Below are 20,498 nucleotides of genomic sequence, written 5' to 3'. Positions count from 1 at the left end.
CTTGATGAATCTGTAGGCTCTATTCTCGGCTAGCCCCTACATATAGCGTAGTCAGAGTGTCTTCTGTCTCTAACCTGGTCTGTAGTACACTTTTCGAAGAATTGCCTCCTCTTGATGAAGCTAAAGGCTTTATTCTCGGCTAGCCTCTACATGTAGCGTAGAGAGAGTTATACGTATCTCTAACCTACTCTGAGGTACACTTTTCGAAGAATGGCCTCCTCTTGATGAATCTGTAGGCTCTATTCTCGGCTAGCCCCTTTATATAGCGTAGTCAGAGTGTCTTCTGTCTCTACCCTGCTCTGTAGTATACATTTGGAAAAATTACCTCCTCTTGATGAATCTGTAGCCTCTATTCTCGGCTAGCCCCTACATATAGCGTAGAGAGTTATGCTGGTCTTCTGTCTCTTGAGATGTGGCTGGTAATTTACTTCCTCTAAAAAACTTTGTCGTCGAAATTTGCTTATTTTTCTTAACAGTATATTAGGCCAGTAACGAATGAGTTGCACAAATGTCTTACTAAAAACCTTTAAACTTGCCCTATACCTAGGTATCAATTGATATACCATATGTGACATATTAAATAGGTATACCATATGTCTAGCGGTTTTTCAATTGGACCCAATCATAATCTTAAAAAAATATAATGTGTTTACCATCTTAACATTCACGGAAAAGATTATATCAATACCAAAAGGTCACAAAAAACGTGGACTCTGTCCTGTGGCAGCATTAATCTCAACTATTCATCTGGCTTCACTCTATAAAAAAAAACACTCTAAAATCAGAATAATCCCTCGGGAGAAAAGAAACTTTTCTCCTTCATTAGTAAGCAAGGGGGAAAATCCGGTAAATTTTCTAAAGGGAATAAAAAAAAAGAAAAGAAAATTATTTCATTGTCTATTCAGCGGTTCCAAATGTGTGTGAGTAGAACTGTAATTCATATTCCTTTACTTACTATTTATCAAGATTCCTCTATTTATGAAACAAAGTTCAATCCTCGAAGTGGTTTTCTTTGTTCACCAAATTCTAAAGAAAATGTAGAACAAGTATTTGTCATTTGCTTCATTCAACAGGAGATAGGCGGTCCTTGGGTTTGAAAATTTTAGTAGCCCCCCACTATGCTGGTGATGGGAGCACATGTGGGAGAGGAATGAGTAGGGAAGGGATGGCAGAAATGAGAGGAGCTCTATCTAGTATTCTATTCAATTTAAACCTGAACCAGAGAGCGACCTCCGGGCGCCCTCCTCTGTGCCAGGATTTGTAAAGATGATCACGGGCAGGTTTCTAAGACGGAATAATGACTATGATTTATAATGACTGACTATGGTGTATGTTCTAAGCTCATTGGTTCCTCTGCTCGTGAATACTACACACTCACACTCTAGTAATACATCTTAGCTATTATTTGATTATACAAAATCCCTTCCTCTCTATTTATCTTACACTTTTGGGAGGATAACTGGGAAATTCTAGTCATAATTTATGGGTAAGTCTGGTACCATTGTATTATCCAAGGTTATTAAACAAGTAATGCAACAGTGCGTTGAGGTTACTGTATATAAATTTTGGATGCTATGAATAATGTTAAATTGTGTCGTGCTTTCTGCTGAAATAGCTGTTTCTTGAATATTATATAGTCGAGCGCACATGATAACCCTGTGAGCTGGGGACTCCGATAGATAGCGGAAGCTATTAGGGATCGAATCAACATTTTAGATGGGGAAACGATAGATAGCGGAAGCTATTAGGAATCGAATCAACATTTTCGAATCAGAATGTGTCAATAGAAAATTTATAGCAGCTGCCTTTGTCATAAAATTAGACTTTTTTTTTTAAAATTTATTTTCAAAGCATTTTCCAGGGGTTTCTTTCGGGATAGACTTTCCTGTTAGATTTCACTGGTCCGGAACCAGTCCTGGGGATCACTAGGGGTGCAGTTCGTGAGGCTCTCAGAGATTGGATCTGGAGAGAACATGAAAGGTTCTGGGTGATGCTTCCTGGGGTCAAACACAGCAAGAGGGTTATGGCCCTTGTTGTGCAAACAAAGAACCAAAAAGCGACTCTAGGTTTGGGCAGTTATCAGATCTCTCTGATTACAGGCCTATTCACAGGGCACGGGGAAGGTTTAGAAAGCAGTTCTGCACAAGATAGGGCTTATTAGCTCGGAACCGTTGTGCAGATTGTGCCAGGAGGAAGAGGAGGAAACGGCCTCTCACCTGTTGTTCGATTGCGTTGCAATTGAGAGACTGCGCTACGACATCTTTGGAACTTTGAGACCAAAGGAGATTGTAGCGCAGAAGGAACTGGTAGGTAAAGCCCTCAACCTTCTTAGAAGGGGGAGATTTTATCTACTAGACTTAGAGGGAAAGGCACAATAAGCCTCTGGTGGCTGCAGTGCCGTGGGGATAGGGTCCCGCCCCGTCATTTTTAAATCTTCCTGTAAGGTTTCGAACTGTTTAATGTTGGTAAAAATGAAATTTGATTCAAATGTTCGGGTGGAGGTTTTTAAAAATAATTTGTGAGTAGATCCTTGGAAATAGTAGTCACTGAAAGTCGTGTGAGTGGTCAATCCAGATTTTGATTTGTTCTAAAGATTGAAATCTAATGGTACAGTGACCTAGAAAGGATTTAGTTCCTGAATGTGGATGGAAGTATGTGTGAGAGACGGGAATCTGCAACAATGTGTAAGAAACTGCTTAGATTTTTCCAGATTGAATTTATGGCGGGTGAACTGGTTGCTTGTGTGTGAGTGTGTGTGTGTTGTATGTCTATTGATGGTGGTAAAGTGGTGTATCGGTACAATTTGCGGTTGATTACCACTGATTTATCGAAATCGGTTCGGTCGAATTGGTTAGAAACCGTTTAAAGCTTGGAAAGCCGTGGTGCACACTAGAACTGGTTGTGGACAAAAAAAGAAAAGAAAAAGAGGAGAGGGCAACGGTATAGAGGGCGGAGATAGAACGGCCCACCCGGCGGTTGGAGGTTTAAGGCGAGAAAAAGTTAGAGAAAGAAGGGAATGTGAGATGTGACATGAAGAGTAATGGTGGGAAGTGGGACAGAAATGTATGTGGTCAAATCTCAAGCTCCTAGGTGGCCTTGATATCCTTGGATTTATAAAAAAATCATTCCCCCACCCGCAAAAAAAAAAAAACAAACTAAAAACAGGCTAAAAGAAAAACCAACTAGAACCTAACACACTTAACATCCGCCTATATGTCATCTTTCCATATATGTGGGTGTAGAACATGAAAACTTGTTGAAAAAAAAAGAAACCCACACGAATTTCCTGTACAGCCGTGGTTACAATGCTATTAAAGGCGCCACGGTAGCCGAGCGGTTAGAGGCTAGACCCGCAAAGCTAAGATGTATTGCGGTACTAAGGCTATATTCCCCGGTCTACACCTTTAATGGTTATTATGAGAAATTTACAGTAAAGTATGTTTGCTAGACGCCACGATAGCCGAGCGGTTAGAGGCTAGACCCGCAAAGCTAAGATGTATTGCGGTACTAGGCTATATTCCCCGGTCTATACCTTTAATGGTTAATATGAGAAATTTGCAGTAAAGTATGTTTGCTAGTCGCCACGATAGCCGAACGGTTAGAGGCTAGACCCGCAAAGCTAAGATGTATTGCGGTACTAGGCTATATTCCCCGGTCTTCACCTTTAATGGTTAATGTGAGAAAGCAGTAAAGTATGTTTGCTAGTCGTCACGATAGCCGAGCGGTTAGAGGCTAGACCCGCAAAGCTAAGATGTGTTGCGGTACTAGGCTATATTCCCCGGTCTTTACCTTTAATGGTTAATATGAGAAAGCAGTAAAGTATGTTTGCTAGTCGCTACGATAGCCGAACGGTTAGAGGCTAGACCCGCAAAGCTAAGATGTATTGCGGTACTAGGCTATATTCCCCGGTCTTCACCTTTAATGGTTAATGTGAGAAAGCAGTAAAGTATGTTTGCTAGTCGCCACGATAGCCGAACGGTTAGAGGCTAGACCCGCAAAGCTAAGATGTATTGTGGTACTAGGCTATATTCCCCGGTCTTTACCTTTAATGGTTAATGTGAGAAAGCAGTAAAGTATGTTTGCTAGTCGCCACGATAGCCGAGCGGTTAGAGGCTAGACCCGCAAAGCTAAGATGTGTTGCGGTACTAGGCTATATTCCCCGGTCTTCACCTTTAATGGTTAATATGAGAAAGCAGTAAAGTATGTTTGCTAGTCGCCACGATAGCCGAACGGTTAGAGGCTAGACCCGCAAAGCTAAGATGTATTGCGGTACTAGGCTATATTCCCCGGTCTTCACCTTTAATGGTTAATATGAGAAAGCAGTAAAGTATGTTTGCTAGTCGCCACGATAGCCGAACGGTTAGAGGCTAGACCCGCAAAGCTAAGATGTATTGCGGTACTAGGCTATATTCCCCGGTCTTCACCTTTAATGGTTAATATGAGAAAGCAGTAAAGTATGTTTGCTAGTCGCCACGATAGCCGAACGGTTAGAGGCTAGACCCGCAAAGCTAAGATGTATTGCGGTACTAGGCTATATTCCCCGGTCTTCACCTTTAATGGTTAATGTGAGAAAGCAGTAAAGTATGTTTGCTAGTCGTCACGATAGCCGAGCGGTTAGAGGCTAGACCCGCAAAGCTAAGATGTGTTGCGGTACTAGGCTATATTCCCCGGTCTTTACCTTTAATGGTTAATATGAGAAAGCAGTAAAGTATGTTTGCTAGTCGCCACGATAGCCGAACGGTTAGAGGCTAGACCCGCAAAGCTAAGATGTATTGCGGTACTAGGCTATATTCCCCGGTCTTCACCTTTAATGGTTAATGTGAGAAAGCAGTAAAGTATGTTTGCTAGTCGCCACGATAGCCGAACGGTTAGAGGCTAGACCCGCAAAGCTAAGATGTATTGCGGTACTAGGCTATATTCCCCGGTCTTTACCTTTAATGGTTAATGTGAGAAAGCAGTAAAGTATGTTTGCTAGTCGCCACGATAGCCGAACGGTTAGAGGCTAGACCCGCAAAGCTAAGATGTATTGCGGTACTAGGCTATATTCCCCGGTCTTTACCTTTAATGGTTAATGTGAGAAAGCAGTAAAGTATGTTTGCTAGTCGCCACGATAGCCGAGCGGTTAGAGGCTAGACCCGCAAAGCTAAGATGTGTTGCGGTACTAGGCTATATTCCCCGGTCTTCACCTTTAATGGTTAATATGAGAAAGCAGTAAAGTATGTTTGCTAGTCGCCACGATAGCCGAACGGTTAGAGGCTAGACCCGCAAAGCTAAGATGTATTGCGGTACTAGGCTATATTCCCCGGTCTTCACCTTTAATGGTTAATATGAGAAAGCAGTAAAGTATGTTTGCTAGTCGCCACGATAGCCGAACGGTTAGAGGCTAGACCCGCAAAGCTAAGATGTATTGTGGTACTAGGCTATATTCCCCGGTCTTCACCTTTAATGGTTAATGTGAGAAAGCAGTAAAGTATGTTTGATAGTCGCCACGATAGCCGAGCGGTTAGAGGCTAGACCCGCAAAGCTAAGATGTGTTGCGGTACTAGGCTATATTCCCCGGTATATACCTTTAATGTTTAATATGAGTCATTTATAGTAAAGTATGTTCCTGTGAGTTTTTAATGGTTGAGTTTTGCTGACCGTACATTTTCACCGAGGGACTGACGGACAGACGAATAGTTTTTTTGGTTCACAGCGGCCTTAAGTCCATGTTTAAACATGAATAATTACGGGTTAAAATATCACGGCCATCGCAATCTAGTTTATTGAGAGGAAGTAGTGTATTTCATTTCCCTTTGTTTTCAGGAGTTCTGTATCAGGATTGCAAGCCCAACGGCATTTTGGTAGAAACAAATAAGAATCTTGGGAAAAATCACTTTATTGAAATTATTACGAAAAAATTATTTGTGACAAAAATCACCCACTTAGAAATGCTCTATATATTATTTTTACCCCCCACTTACATTTAAAAACCAATTTCCTTTTATGAAGTAACAGTAAAATATACAATTTGTCAGCCATGTTGGTGCTGCTTTAATTGCAGGACCTCTATTTTTAGTATTATTATTTTTTATTCTCTCCTTTCTCCCCACCCACTCTAAACCAAACATGGATGTTTTGGTTTCTGTTTTGTGATTTGATTTAGCGAGATTTTCCTGTAAATGGGAGGATAATATCACCCACATGCACCAGCTGCTGGTTCCTAGTTTTCTATTCAAATTGCTCCCAGTTTTCCTGACCACATTGGATTTTTTTTTTTGGTAACACAACAATTGGGGACAATTTTTATTGTTCTTTGGAAAAATCTTTTCCAAATACCTTATGATTATTGCGTAAAATCCCAAATTTCCCATGAGAAATAATTTTTTGTTTTTTTCATTTCCAGAAAAAAAAAAGTTGCAAATATAAATTTGTTAGGATTACTTTCGTGACGTTATTTATGTATTGGGAGACGGGATGTTTTCTGTTCCCCCTAGGCACCGTAGCTGAGGAGGCTTAACACACCATTTCATACAAGATACTAGTCTTACCAAATAGTTATCCAAACATAAATTATCTAAATGTAATTCATGTAGGTAAAGTTAGTTAGTATGGTTAGTTAGTCAACATGGTTAATTCTAAGTGTAAGATAACCCTATATAAGACTTGTGCGTCGTCAACATGGTGAAATGTAAGCGTAAGGTGGTTCTATATAAGTCTAGTGAGTCGTCAACACAGTTAAATGTGAGTGTAAAGTGGTGTCCTATAGAAGTCTAGTGAGTCATCAACATGGTTAAATATGAGTGTAAGATAGTCCTTCATAAGTCTAGTGAGTCATCAACATGCTTATTTATGAATGTAAGATAGCCCTATATAAGTCTAGTGAGTTGTCAACATGGTTAATTGTGAATGTAAAATAGACCTATATAAGTCTAGTGAGTCATCAACATAGTTAAATGTGAGTGTAAAGTGGTCCTATATAAGTCTAATGAGTCATTAACATGGTTAAATATGAGTGTAAGATAGTTCTATACAAGTCTAATGAGTCGTCAACATGGTTAAATATGAGTGTAAGGTGGTCCTATATGGGACGCCAACATGGTTAATTGTAAATGTCTGATAGTACTCTACAAGTCTAGTGAGTCATCATCATGGTTAATTGTGAATGTAAACTAGCCCTATATAAGTGTAGTGAGTCATCAACGTGATTAAATGTTAGTGTAAAGTGGCCCTATATGAGACTAGTGAGTCGTCAACGTAGGTAAATGTGAGTATAAGGTAAACCTACATAGGTCCAGTGTCAACATGGTTAAATGTGATCGTAAGTTAGTCCTATATATGTCTAGCGAGTCGGCAACATGGTTAAATATGAGTGTAAGGTGGTCCTATATGAGACGTCAACATGATTAATTGTGAATGTATGATAGTACTCTACAAGTCTAGTGAGTCATCATCATGGTTAATTGTGAATATAAAATAGCCCTATATAAGTCTAGTGAGTCATCAACATAGTTAAATGTGAGTGAAAGATAGTCCTAAATAAGGTCTAACGAGTCACCTACATGATTAAATGTGAGCGTAAGATAGTCCTATATAAGTCCAGTGAGTCGTCAACATGGTTAAATGTGATCGTAAGATAGTCCTATATAAGTCTAGCGAGTCGGCAACATGGTTAAATATGAGTGTAAGGTGGTCCTATATGAGACGTCAACATAATTAATTGTGAATGTATGATAGTACTCTACAAGTCTAGTGAGTCATCATCATGGTTAATTGTGAATATAAACTAGCCCTATATAAGTCTAGTGAGTCATCAACATAGTTAAATGTGAGTGTAAAGTGGTCCTATATAAGTCTAATGAGTAATTAACATGGTTAAATATGAGTATAAGGTAAACCTACATAGGTCCTGTGAGTCGTCAACATGGTTAAATGTGATCGTAAGATAGTCCTATATAAGTCTAGCGAGTCGGCAACATGGTTAAATATGAGTGTAAGGTGGTCCTATATGAGACGTCAACATAATTAATTGTGAATGTATGATAGTACTCTACAAGTCTAGTGAGTCATCATCATGGTTAATTGTGAATGTAAACTAGCCCTATATAAGTAGACTAGAGTGAGTCATCAACTTGGTTAAATGTGAGCGTAAGATGGTCCTATATAAGTCTAGTGAGTCATCAACATAGTTAAATGTGAGTGTAAAGTGGTCCTATATAAGTCTAATGAGTCATTAACATGGTTAAATATGAGTGTAAGATAGTTCTATACAAGTCTAGTGAGTCGTCAACATGGTTAAATATGAGTGTAAGGTGGTCCTATATGAGACGTCAACATGGTTAATTGTGAATGTCTGATAGTACTCTACAAGTCTAGTGAGTCATCATCATGGTTAATTGTGAATGTAAACTAGCCCTATATAAGTCTAGTGAGTCATCAACGTGATTAAATGTTAGTGTAAATTGGCCCTATATGAGACTAGTGAGTCGTCAACGTAGGTAAATGTGAGTATGAGGTAAACCTATATAAGTCTAGCGAGTCGGCAACATGGTTAAATATGAGTGTAAGGTGGTCCTATATGAGACGTCAACATGATTAATTGTGAATGTATGATAGTACTCTCAAGTCTAGTGAGTCATCATCATGGTTAATTGTGAATGTAAACTAGCCCTATATAAGTCTAGTGAGTCATCAACATGGTTAAATGTGAGTGTAAAATAGTCCTAAATAAGTCTAGCGAGTCGGCAACATGGTTTAATATGAGTGTAAGGTGGTCCTATATGAGACGTCAACATAATTAATTGTGAATGTATGATAGTACTCTACAAGTCTAGTGAGTCATCATCATGGTTAATTGTGAATATAAACTAGCCCTATATAAGTCTAGTGAGTCATCAACATAGTTAAATGTGAGTGTAAAGTGGTCCTATATAAGTCTAATGAGTAATTAACATGGTTAAATATGAGTATAAGGTAAACCTACATAGGTCCTGTGAGTCGTCAACATGGTTAAATGTGATCGTAAGATAGTCCTATATAAGTCTAGCGAGTCGGCAACATGGTTAAATATGAGTGTAAGGTGGTCCTATATGAGACGTCAACATAATTAATTGTGAATGTATGATAGTACTCTACAAGTCTAGTGAGTCATCATCATGGTTAATTGTGAATGTAAACTAGCCCTATATAAGTAGACTAGAGTGAGTCATCAACTTGGTTAAATGTGAGCGTAAGATGGTCCTATATAAGTCTAGTGAGTCATCAACATAGTTAAATGTGAGTGTAAAGTGGTCCTATATAAGTCTAATGAGTCATTAACATGGTTAAATATGAGTGTAAGATAGTTCTATACAAGTCTAGTGAGTCGTCAACATGGTTAAATATGAGTGTAAGGTGGTCCTATATGAGACGTCAACATGGTTAATTGTGAATGTCTGATAGTACTCTACAAGTCTAGTGAGTCATCATCATGGTTAATTGTGAATGTAAACTAGCCCTATATAAGTCTAGTGAGTCATCAACGTGATTAAATGTTAGTGTAAATTGGCCCTATATGAGACTAGTGAGTCGTCAACGTAGGTAAATGTGAGTATGAGGTAAACCTATATAAGTCTAGCGAGTCGGCAACATGGTTAAATATGAGTGTAAGGTGGTCCTATATGAGACGTCAACATGATTAATTGTGAATGTATGATAGTACTCTCAAGTCTAGTGAGTCATCATCATGGTTAATTGTGAATGTAAACTAGCCCTATATAAGTCTAGTGAGTCATCAACATGGTTAAATGTGAGTGTAAAATAGTCCTAAATAAGTCTAGCGAGTCGGCAACATGGTTTAATATGAGTGTTTTTCTTTTTTATTTAGAAAGTTTATCAAATACCTATGGGAGAAATGTCGAAAAAATTTTTTTAAATTGATTATTTCATTAAAATTATTGAGCTTAAAGTAGTAACCAATCACAGCGTAGTAGGTTGCAGACTGTGGGCGGGTCCATGCCCACCTCTAGTGTAACCACGCCCCGTCCAATGATAACCAGCTGTGGGCTGGTCAAAGCGATATTAACAATGGTGCTTCAATACCTTTCCCTTATTTTTCTAAATCTTTTATTAATTTCTCACATCTTATTACTTTTTTTTGTGATTTTAGAAATAATATTCATTTTACGTAGTTATTGTGAGAAAATGCTAACAAATTATTTGAAAAAAAGTATATTCTCAATTTTCTAGAAATTTTTTATTAAAGTAAGATCGTTTTTGAATAGTTTTCGCCAATATTCGACATTTTCACTTTATTTTCTCATGAAAAAGAATCTCGTATGAACACTCACATGACTTTTTCTTACCATAATTTACGAATATTCTTGTAACTTCGAATTGCATTAAAAAAGAGATCAAATTAACAATAATGGTGATAGAATGCGACACATTCTCTCTGAACCAAACTATTAATTACAAGCCAAACTGACATTTAAGCTTAAGTACGCCATTAGATCAGCTTCAAATGAATCCGTTTCGCGAATTCATAGTAAAATTACAGAAAACGTTTGCTTGTAAAGTCCAAGTCAGAAAAAATTAATTGAAAAGTTGTTGTTAGAGATACTGCGAAAGGTGGCCTCGCCAAAACGTGGTCCAAACCACTAGGTTGAAAGTGATATAGTGAGTGATTAAATCAATTTGATTAACGATTGAAATTTGAAATTTGCTTCACTAATTAATTGTCATATGATTAAAATTACGATTGATTACGTCGATTAAAATTAATCGATTAAAATTAATCGAATAAAATTAATCGATTAAAATTATGATCAATTGTATTTTTAATCAGTACCCATCTCTGTTCTAGTATAAACTCTCATATGACTTTTTGTTTTACCGCAGTTCACGTAATTAAATAATTGTTAAAACTTCTATTGGCCACTCGATTTTACGAGAGACTAGTGAATCTAAAAGAGTTTCCGCAGGGTAACTTCTCTCCTCAGGTATTGAGTATGAAGTAGGGTAAATATTGTTGCCATTGTTACTACTAGGTAGCGCTGGGGTAACTTAAAAAAAATGTAAGGATAAATATTGTAGTTTACTACTAGGTAGCGCTGGGGTAACTTAAAAAAAAAAAAAAATGTAATTTATTGTTAAAGATGCTTTTCGATTAATTTAAGGCTAACAATTTTCAACTAAGAAAATGTAAAAGAAAAATCCTATCCTGTTGTTCAGAATCAGTGTTGGGAAAACAGGCAAGTTTTAATAGCATGGGGCTTTATTAAGGATGTTATTGTCGAAGGGCGTCCTGTCTAGTGATTTTCGATGTAGTTTTTCCAAAATTTTACTGTATAATAAATAAAGAAAAACAAATTTTCATCTAATCATAGTGTTTTTTTTATTTATCTTCCAGATAACATGGGCAGTTCATTAAGCGGCTGGGGACAATTATGGGCTCTCCTGTCGCTAGTGGCCGCCATTTTGTGTTGTTCCGGCTTTTATCTGCCATATTGGATTAAGGTAAGTGAAAAGAAGTCACGAAGGCAGGAAAACGGACATAAATTCGAAGGATTCGAATCCACTTCATTTTATCGAATTAAATGATTGATTGATTATTGTTATCATGAAAAAGCATCAAGGATGCAAAATCAATCAAAATTCAAATCTTTCGTATAACACAGATTCCTGCCGCTAAGTCTAGAATGTTCTTGATTAATTCTTTGTGCTTAATTTTTTTTTTTTTCTTCTTCTTAATTTGCTTGAAAATTTAACAACTTTTACGCCACTAGCGGTACTAGCAGCAAGCAGTCTGTTAATATCGTCGAAGTAGATGTCAGCATGACATTCTACATCATTTTAGTGATAATCACTGCCTCCTCAATCATCTTGGGCTTAAAAGCGATTGTGATTTTGTGTGTAAAGGAAGCGGAATTTGGGATAAAGTGTTCGCTTTAACATACACTCAACAGCAAAAAAAACCGGACACTTAATATTTTTTATATAAAAGCTGATTATCAGTAATGTGTTTGTTGTGGGTAATCTGGTTATTACAGAGAAGGAATCCCTTCAGGATTAGTAGGGCATGAGATAAGACTCAGATGTGGCTTATTTGTCTTGAGGCTGCTTTACCTGACGGAACTCTTCTAAACTGTAAGTAGGTTTTCGCACCTTTAAAGATCTTTAATTTATTAACCGCGCCTTTCTGTCATTAATAGACGTGATTTTTTTCATTTTGGTCCAAAATAATGGTTCTTTCGAATGTAGACGTAGCCTGAGCTGATGCCTTGGCAACAGAAGGCCGGAGCGTCCGATCTACCGCAGAAACCCTTGGAGTAGCGAAGTCCGCCATTAATGATGCACTCCGGCGTTTCCGGGAGACTGGCAGTTACGAGCGGAGGGCTGGCAATGGCCGACCAAGGGCCACAACTGAAGTTGACGATCGATTTTTCACGCTCTAAGTATTGAGAGACCGCCATTTAAGTGCTCCTGAGGTTCGGGACAGGCTTCAAGTGGCGCGAAATACGCGTGTTAGCTCGGACACAGTACGGCGGAGACTAAGGGAGCGTGGACTTAAAGCAAGGCGCCCCGCGACAGGGCCCCAACTCCTGGAAAGGCATCGTAGAGAAAGGCGATTATTAGCCGACCAACATTTTCATTGGACTGTAGAGCAATGGAGAACAGTTTTATTCACAGATGAGTCTCGCTTTGGTCTATACCACTCAGACGATCGAGACAGAGTCTGGAGACGATCAGGGGAGCGATTTGCTCAATGTACTCTTCGCGAGTCACGACCTTTCGAAAGGAGATCAGTTTTGGTTTGGGATGGAATCAGTTTCCATGCCCGTACTGAACTGATTTTCATTGATAATGGGGGCTCTGACTGCTCGGAGTTACATTGAGGAAGTGCTCCTAGAGGCTGTGATCCCGTTGGCTCCATTTATTGGTGACCAATTCATTTTGATGCAGGTTAATGCTCGCCCACATACCGCCAGAATTGTTACCGAATACTTGGAGCAAGTGGGAATCACAGTTCTGGACTGGCCTGCAAGAACTCCTGATATGAATCCCATAGAACATTTACGGGATAATTTTGGAAGGCGTGTTAGACATCGTCATCCTCCTCCTAGTGACTTAAATCAGCTCCAAATTGCTCTTCGTGAAGAATGGGATGCTCTGCCAGTGGAGTAGTCCAAAATTTAATTTCTTCTATGCCTGACAGGATTAGGGCCCTTCGCCGTAGAAGAGGGAGAAATACCCGCTATTAGAAGAACATCCCTTGTCAGAAAACCTGATAAAAATGAAGAATAAAGTTTAAAAAAAAATGTGTTAATTTCTTATTTTATATTTTTGTGTTAATAATTAATAAAAATTAGTCATTTGTGGCAGATTTTTTGTAAATAACTTATAAATAAACCAATTCTTACCATAAATTAAAAAGATTAGCGTATTTAACAAAATTATGAGACCAAATCTGAGTGTCCGGTTTTTTTTGCTGTTGAGTGTATGTCCTAAATGGAATCTGGTGATTGGAATTGATTTGTCGTCTATATCTTGTTAGATACATAAATAGAAGAATTAGGTTGTACAGCGGAGTTTTTTTTTTTTGGATTGAAAATATTATTCGCGGTGGATGCTGGTATCTTGGATGAACTTCCCAAATTGGTTTTAAAAATAAATCGTAGCACTTTGTTGTTCAGTTTATTTTCTTAATTAAAAGTGATTGTTTTATAAAAAGAAAGTAAATCGCCAGTAAAATAAGAGAATTGTTACAAAACACAGTCAGATTTATCTTTCAACAGCCTGAGGCTGCTTAGACCCATTGTTTCTATTGGCTAGACTTCCAGGAAGAAATGATTGCCATGGAAACACCCAAGGAGTTAATCCCTGTAGTTAGTAACAATATTTTGTGCTTACTTTCTTCAAACTTGCTTTGAACCCTTTAAAGGTAGGCAAAACACTAATCTTGTTGGTTGTGCTTTATTTTATTTTATTTTTTTTTGAGAGTAATGTGCCTTCCAGGCTCATCCCTCAGAAACCTCATCCCTCCGCTCACCCCCCCCCCCCTAAAGGAGTAGTCCCTTTGATGAGGGGGTTCGGTGAGGTTCGCCCTACTCTATCTGATCCTGTAATTGAATCTCAAGAATTTGTGCTAGAAACAGAGAAGATGGTTCTAAAAATTAAACGTTGCGTTAGCCACTATTCAAATGAAGGCTCCAATGACTTTTTTCTTTGGAGGGGGGGGGGGAGGAATTCGAAAAAGGGCACTTCTTGTGCTTTGGATAGATTTCCGTCTAAAGTTTCATTTCTGTCTAAAAGTGTCTTATAACTTTAGAAATATAAAAAGTGTTATTAAAACATTGAATTGAAAAAAAAAAAAAATCCTTAACCGAAAATCTAAGTTTTACTAACGGAAGTGAAAATAGAAAGCTATGTTTTATTTTTAGTGAGAATGTAGTGTAGAAAAATAAGTTACGAATAGAAAGATTACAGTAAAAATGAGGTAAAAATGAAAGAAGCTATGGAAGTAATAGAAACAAAACAACTAAACATAGACTTTTTGCACTATTACAGCCAGTAGATCTTCGATGGATATATGAAGGAGGTGGGAGTCAAACAAAATGTCGTGATAATAGTTTCATACAAGTGAGCGGCTACATGGAAATAAACTTTCTCAATTCCATTTTCCACAATCTATAATGTGTAAATGGAAACTTTCTCAATTCCGTTGTTTTTCTTCTTCTTCTTTTTTTTTCCTGACCCGTTCACGCTTTTCCTCTTCCGTTCAGACACAGTTGAGATTGATACAATGCCAAAGAATGTGCCACATATATTGAACATACAGCATGACCATTAGCAGTACGAAAAATTTATAGTAAAGTGTGTTTGCTAGTCGCCACGGTAGCCGAGCGGTTAGAGGCTAGGCCCGCTAAGCTAAGATGTATTGCGGTACTAGGCTATATTCCCCCGGTCTATACCTTTAATGGTTAATATGAGAAATTTACAGTAAAGTATGTTTGCTAGTCGCCATGATAGCCGGAGCGGTTAGATGCTAGACCCGCAAAGCTAAGATGTATTGCGGTACTAGGCTATATTCCCCGATCTATACCTTTAATGGTTAATATGAGAAATTTGCAGTAAAGTATGTTTGCTAGACGCCACGATAGCCGGAGCGGTTAGATGCTAGACCCGCAAAGGTAAGATGTATTGCGGTACTAGGCTATATTCCCCGATCTATACCTTTAATGGTTAATATGAGAAATTTGCAGTAAAGTATGTTTGCTAGTCGTCACGATAGCCGGAGAGGTTAGATGCTAGACCCGCTAAGCTAAGATGTATTGCGGTACTAGGCTATATTCCCCCGGTCTATACCTTTAATGGTTAATATGAGTAATTTACAGTAAAGTATGTTTGCTAGTCGCCACGGTAGCCGAACGGTTAGAGGCTAGACCCGCAAAATTCGATAAAGTGTTTTTTGAAAAAAAATTGTTCTGCGATAAATGTGTACGCGAATATCTCAATAATGAATGATCGCAGGAAGTTAAACCTAAAGACTCGAATATAACCCTAGTTGGTCAACAACAGGAAATACTACTTTTCTGAATGGATTTTTAAATTTTTTAGATTTTTTGAACATTTTTCCCAGGAAAATTCTTACTTGTGGAGGTTGGAATTTTCGCTATTTATATGTGTGATTTTTGGGAGGCGAAAAAAATTTAAGCTTCAATTTAATTAAAAAAAAAAATAAATAAATAAAATAAAAATATAAAGCATTTCCGTTGAAATTGCCAGCTTTGGAAAATTTATTCACATCATTTTTCTCATTTTTTTCCCTCCTCGGCTCTAATAAAAGCTAAAAGTTATTTTATAATCATGAAATATTTAAATTAAAACTTGAATTTCATTTTTTTTTTTTTATTATTTATAATCTTTTTTTAAATATATATTTTTTTCTTTTTTTTGAAAACTTTTTAATAATCACAATTTAACTTATTTTTGAATTATTATTATAAAAAGTCCTTGTTAAAAGTTTTAAATCATTATGGCTGTCTGAACACACTAATTGCATGAATGAAAATTTCTCTATTATAAGTCTTGTAAACTTTAAAAAGATCTACTTACTTATTTCCGTTACAGGAAACATTGGTTATTGTCCTGTTTGCAATCTGAATTATTATCTGCATCTTAAATATACTAGACTTAAACTTTACTCGAAAATACACTCAGGAGTATTAAAAAAAAAACGCGAACAGTTAAAACGTTAACAGACTTCCTGCAACCTCAGAAAGGTTAAACTTGCTAATCAAAATTGAAGATCATCTTAACTTCCGGTGTTACTAAGTAATTAGACCAACTCCGCCAAGGCGACTTCATTGAAAAGACTCTTTTTTCTTTACGCTCTTCCTATCGTTATGCAGGAAATTGGTCTTTACAGGCGTTGATAAGAAGCACTGTTTTGTGTCATTAATTTTTTTACTGTTCATTATCTTTGGTGATTGAATCATAGTTTCAATAGGATGAAAAATTAATGCCAGTTTCAGTCATTATAAACTTTATTATGCCGCGAGCTTTCAACCTAGGGACTAGGTCATCTTCAGGGCTAATTTACAATATACTGTTTTACATCAATTATTGTAAATTAGGTAAATATTTTTGCAAATATTTCGTGACATTATACATATTCATTGTAATATAATTATTGTTAACACACTGTAAATATGTTCCACAGCCCTGAAGATGTGACCTAGTCACCCTAGGTTGAAAGCTCGCTGTATAATAAAGTTTATCATGACTGAAACTGGCAATAATTTTTCATCCTATTAATTTTTTACTTTGCTTTAAAACTTCCGTAAGCTGTGGAAACTATTCGTAAGCATATTCATTTTGTATTTATAACTTAGAATATTATAGGATGAAAAAGTTAATGCCAGTTTCAGTCATGATAAACTTTATTCTGCCGAGCTTTCGACCTAGGGGACTAGGTCCATCTTCAGGGCTAGTTTACAAAGTAATATTTTACATTACAGGGTTGGTGTGTCTTCTGTCTTGTCTGTTCATGGACTCCATGGTCTCCTGTCTTGAGTCCATGAACAGACAAGACAGAAGACACACCAACCCTGTAATGATGTTAAACAGTATATTGTAAATTAGCCCTGAAGATGGACCTAGTCCCTAGGGTCGAAAGCTCTGACAGAATAAAGTTTATCATGACTGAAACTGGCATTAATTTTTTCATCCTATTGAAACCATTCAGTCACCCAAAATAATTAACAGTAATTAGAATATTATTTTACGTAAATCTCTGATTTATTTCGACTATTTGCCCGGAAATACCCACAAACAAAAATTGAAATTTTAAATTAATTAATTTAGACAAAAAAAAAGTCAATGAAATTTATGTTAAACTAGCCTTTACTGTAGGGTGAATTACAATGAATATAGTTTTGAGCAATTTTGTATGTTCATATTTATAACTGAATTGTTTCCGGTCTTATTAAGACTAATTGTTTTATTTTATCTGAAAATATAGTTTTTTAAGTTACATTTCTATATTTCAGATTATGTTCGTGTTTAAAATGATTATATTTTTTCAATTCTTCTTCTTTTTTTTCATGATCGTTAGAAAAATATTTTGTTTGCGTGGGTGACTAGATGGAAGTTTTTTCAACAGCCAATTAGAGGAAGTCACAAGTTGAAAAGCTTTATGTGCACAATTGGGGATATTTTTCTCTTTGTGCTGTGTGCAATTCTGTACACATCGCTGGGGCAAAAATGGTTGCGATACAACATATATTTTTAGGAAGTATTCGTGACAGTAGAAACGGTTGTCATCTCTGTGTAACGAAGCACAAAAAAAAAAAAAAAGATTGTGGAGACTTGAAAAGAGATATGGTAAAAACGCTGGAACTAAATATAAGAATGACATAGGTACCCAGTGTCCAGAGCAGAACCTCAATATGTACCTCCTACTTTCCATCTCGTGTCATCACTATACTATTACGTCACCAGCATGCATATTACTTACCAACATTTGGCTATGTCATATACTCTTATGTTTGCATTTATTTATTTAAATTTATTTTTATCAAGCATTTGCAAACATAGTATGCTTACCCACGTCTTTTTTTTTTTTTGTACAAAATACCTTCAGAGCACTTCTTTTACATGTTATTGACTTTAACTTTATTCTACTTTCTCTTGGAAGGATTTACTGTGAACATTTCGAAGCGCCACGGTAGCCGGAGCGGTTAGAGGCTAGACCCGCAAAGCTAAGATGTATTGCGGTACTAGGCTATATTCCCCGGTCTACACCTTTAATGGTTAATATGAGAAATTTGCAGTAAAGTATGTTTGCTAGTCGCCACGGTAGCAGAGCGGTTAGAGGCTAGACCCGCAAAGCTAAGATGTATTGCGGTCCTAGGTTACATTCCCCTGGTCTATACCTTTAATGGTTAATATGAGAAATTTGCAGTAAAGTATGTTTGCTAGTCGCCACGATAGCCGAGCGGTTAGATGCTAGACCCGCAAAACTAAGATGTATTGCGGTACTAGGCTATATACCCCTGGTCTATACCTTTAATGGTTAATATGAGAAATTTGCAGTAAAGTATGTTTGTCTGAGCCTCAGAGTTCTAGTCTGAGATAACCCATAGTTTGATTACAGAGTTGTATATTAATCTTTTTACTTAGGTCGGCTTAGTAAATTTATTTTCGTAATTAAAGTCGCGTATTCTTCTCATTTACACTTCGATCTCTCTCCGTATATTTATATGCGGTGTGTGTGAACAAGGATGGACGAGAACACCTGCTACAATATCGATTTCGATATGATCGATGAAGCTTCATGAGTGATGTACTTGGTTTTTTACAGAATTGGTAAATCTACATAGTATATTTGGGGGATAAGATTCAATTCTATCGTAGTTTGATGTATATATATATATATATATTGTTGCATTGCGAGTGTTACGTAACTGTGGGAGAGAAATGGCGGATAGAGTTGATATTGCTCAGGTTGAAGTTGCGTTCCACTGTTGCTGATGACGACACACACACTGTGGAAATATTTTCTCCTAACTTCTTATCTCTCTTTTATTTAGTTCACTTTCTGGCATTTCGTCTGAATATTTGTCTCTCACTTTTTTTCCCTTATCCACTCTTTCTCTACTCCAATTTCCTTGAAGAGAGGCTAACACCTGCTATTGTATTCTTCAAAGTGGCATATATATATATATATATATATATATATACACACACACTCAACATCTCTTGGATAAACGTATATGCACATACTTACGCACGGCTACGCACCGGAATAGAGGAGCACTGACGTCATTGCGCCAAGTTCTCTCTCCCCCTCTTCTTTATCTTCTACGAGATATCTTTTTCACATTTTCTCTTCTTCACTTAACATTGGGTCTTGTATTTCCTGTTTCATCGTCACATGGTAGCTTATTTCCTGCTTGTGGTTCAGCCAATGTGTACTGGTAAATCGGTAAATCAGCTAGGAAAATATGGAAATTGAATTAGGTAAATACTTTCTGTTATTTGAATTGCACTTTTCTTGGATTTATTGCTGATTTTCAGCTTAAGTCAAGTTCTCTTTGTTCCCATTTTTCTATTCATGTCAAGTTATACAAATAATGTCCAGTATTAAATTAAATTTTTCTGAGCAAAACCTTTTGACGTCCTTCCGGCATTCTGCCTGATGCAACCCAAAGTTTACTGTTTATTATTAAAAAAAAAACTTGCATTTATAATAATTTTACACATTAATACAGTGATTTTTCGTAGCCGTGGAATTCTGTTCGTTTTTTTTTTGGTTTGGTTTTAAATCACTGCCTTGAACTGCACTAGGATCAAAACAGATCTATTGAGCCCTACACCCATGAGATTACTGATGAAGGGATGTTCTAGGTAGAGCCACGGGAAAGAGCCAGAAGTAAGAGATCGCCCCTCACAGTGTTAACAATTCCTTACACTTTAATGTTGCCCAAGCTAAACCGAAACTTTTTCCCCACACCAAGTAAGTCCCCCCCCCAAAAAGGGGCAAAAGGCCGGCAGATGAGGGAAACCCGTGATGCCAACAACTCCTCCTAACTTAATAGGTTCAAAACTAACGCACGACCAAGATGGCTGCCTGTTTTGAGAGCATCCAACTTCTTCTTTTTGTAGTGAAAGAAGGGGAAAGGTACTTCTTTTTGTAGTGAAAGAAGGGGAAAGGTACAACAAAATTAATTAGGAAGAACAGAGAAATAAGAGGAGCTGAACCAGGAGCAGGATTCTGTAGGATGAATTAAGAGGAGAAGATTGAGGATTTAGTGAGGATGGAAGATACCCGATTTCCCAGGAAGATAATGAATGGACACCCAGAAAAAGAGGAAGACCGAGGATTAGGTGGCTGGATAGTGTAGAAGAGGATATTAGAAATCTGGAAGTAAGGACACGGAGGAGGAACTGCTTTGGTGAGGGAGAGGAGTGGGGGAAGGTTATAGAGAAGGCCCAAGGTCCTTCGAGGACCGTACAGCCAGAGGAGAGAGAGAACT

General features: G+C 37.3%; 1 protein-coding gene across 1 annotated transcript in view; it reads left to right on the top strand.

The window, feature by feature from the left end:
- The window catches only part of LOC141454740 (LHFPL tetraspan subfamily member 6 protein-like), a 603,704-nt gene that overhangs the window by 93,574 nt on the left and 489,632 nt on the right, over window positions 1-20,498 (top strand). Inside the window, exon 2 of the mRNA XM_074129307.1 lies at window positions 11,369-11,475. Within this exon, the coding sequence (XP_073985408.1) occupies window positions 11,374-11,475 (102 nt within the window). The 5' untranslated portion in view covers window positions 11,369-11,373. The remainder of the gene's footprint in view (window positions 1-11,368; window positions 11,476-20,498) is intronic.

This window comes from Rhodnius prolixus, unplaced genomic scaffold (assembly GCF_049639745.1).
Source record: "Rhodnius prolixus isolate KJV_2025 unplaced genomic scaffold, Rpr scaffold_9, whole genome shotgun sequence".
In the NCBI taxonomy this organism is placed as follows: Eukaryota; Metazoa; Arthropoda; class Insecta; order Hemiptera; family Reduviidae; genus Rhodnius; species Rhodnius prolixus.
The sequence above is the reverse complement of the archived record's forward strand: the minus strand, read 5'-3'. Positions and strand labels throughout refer to the sequence as shown.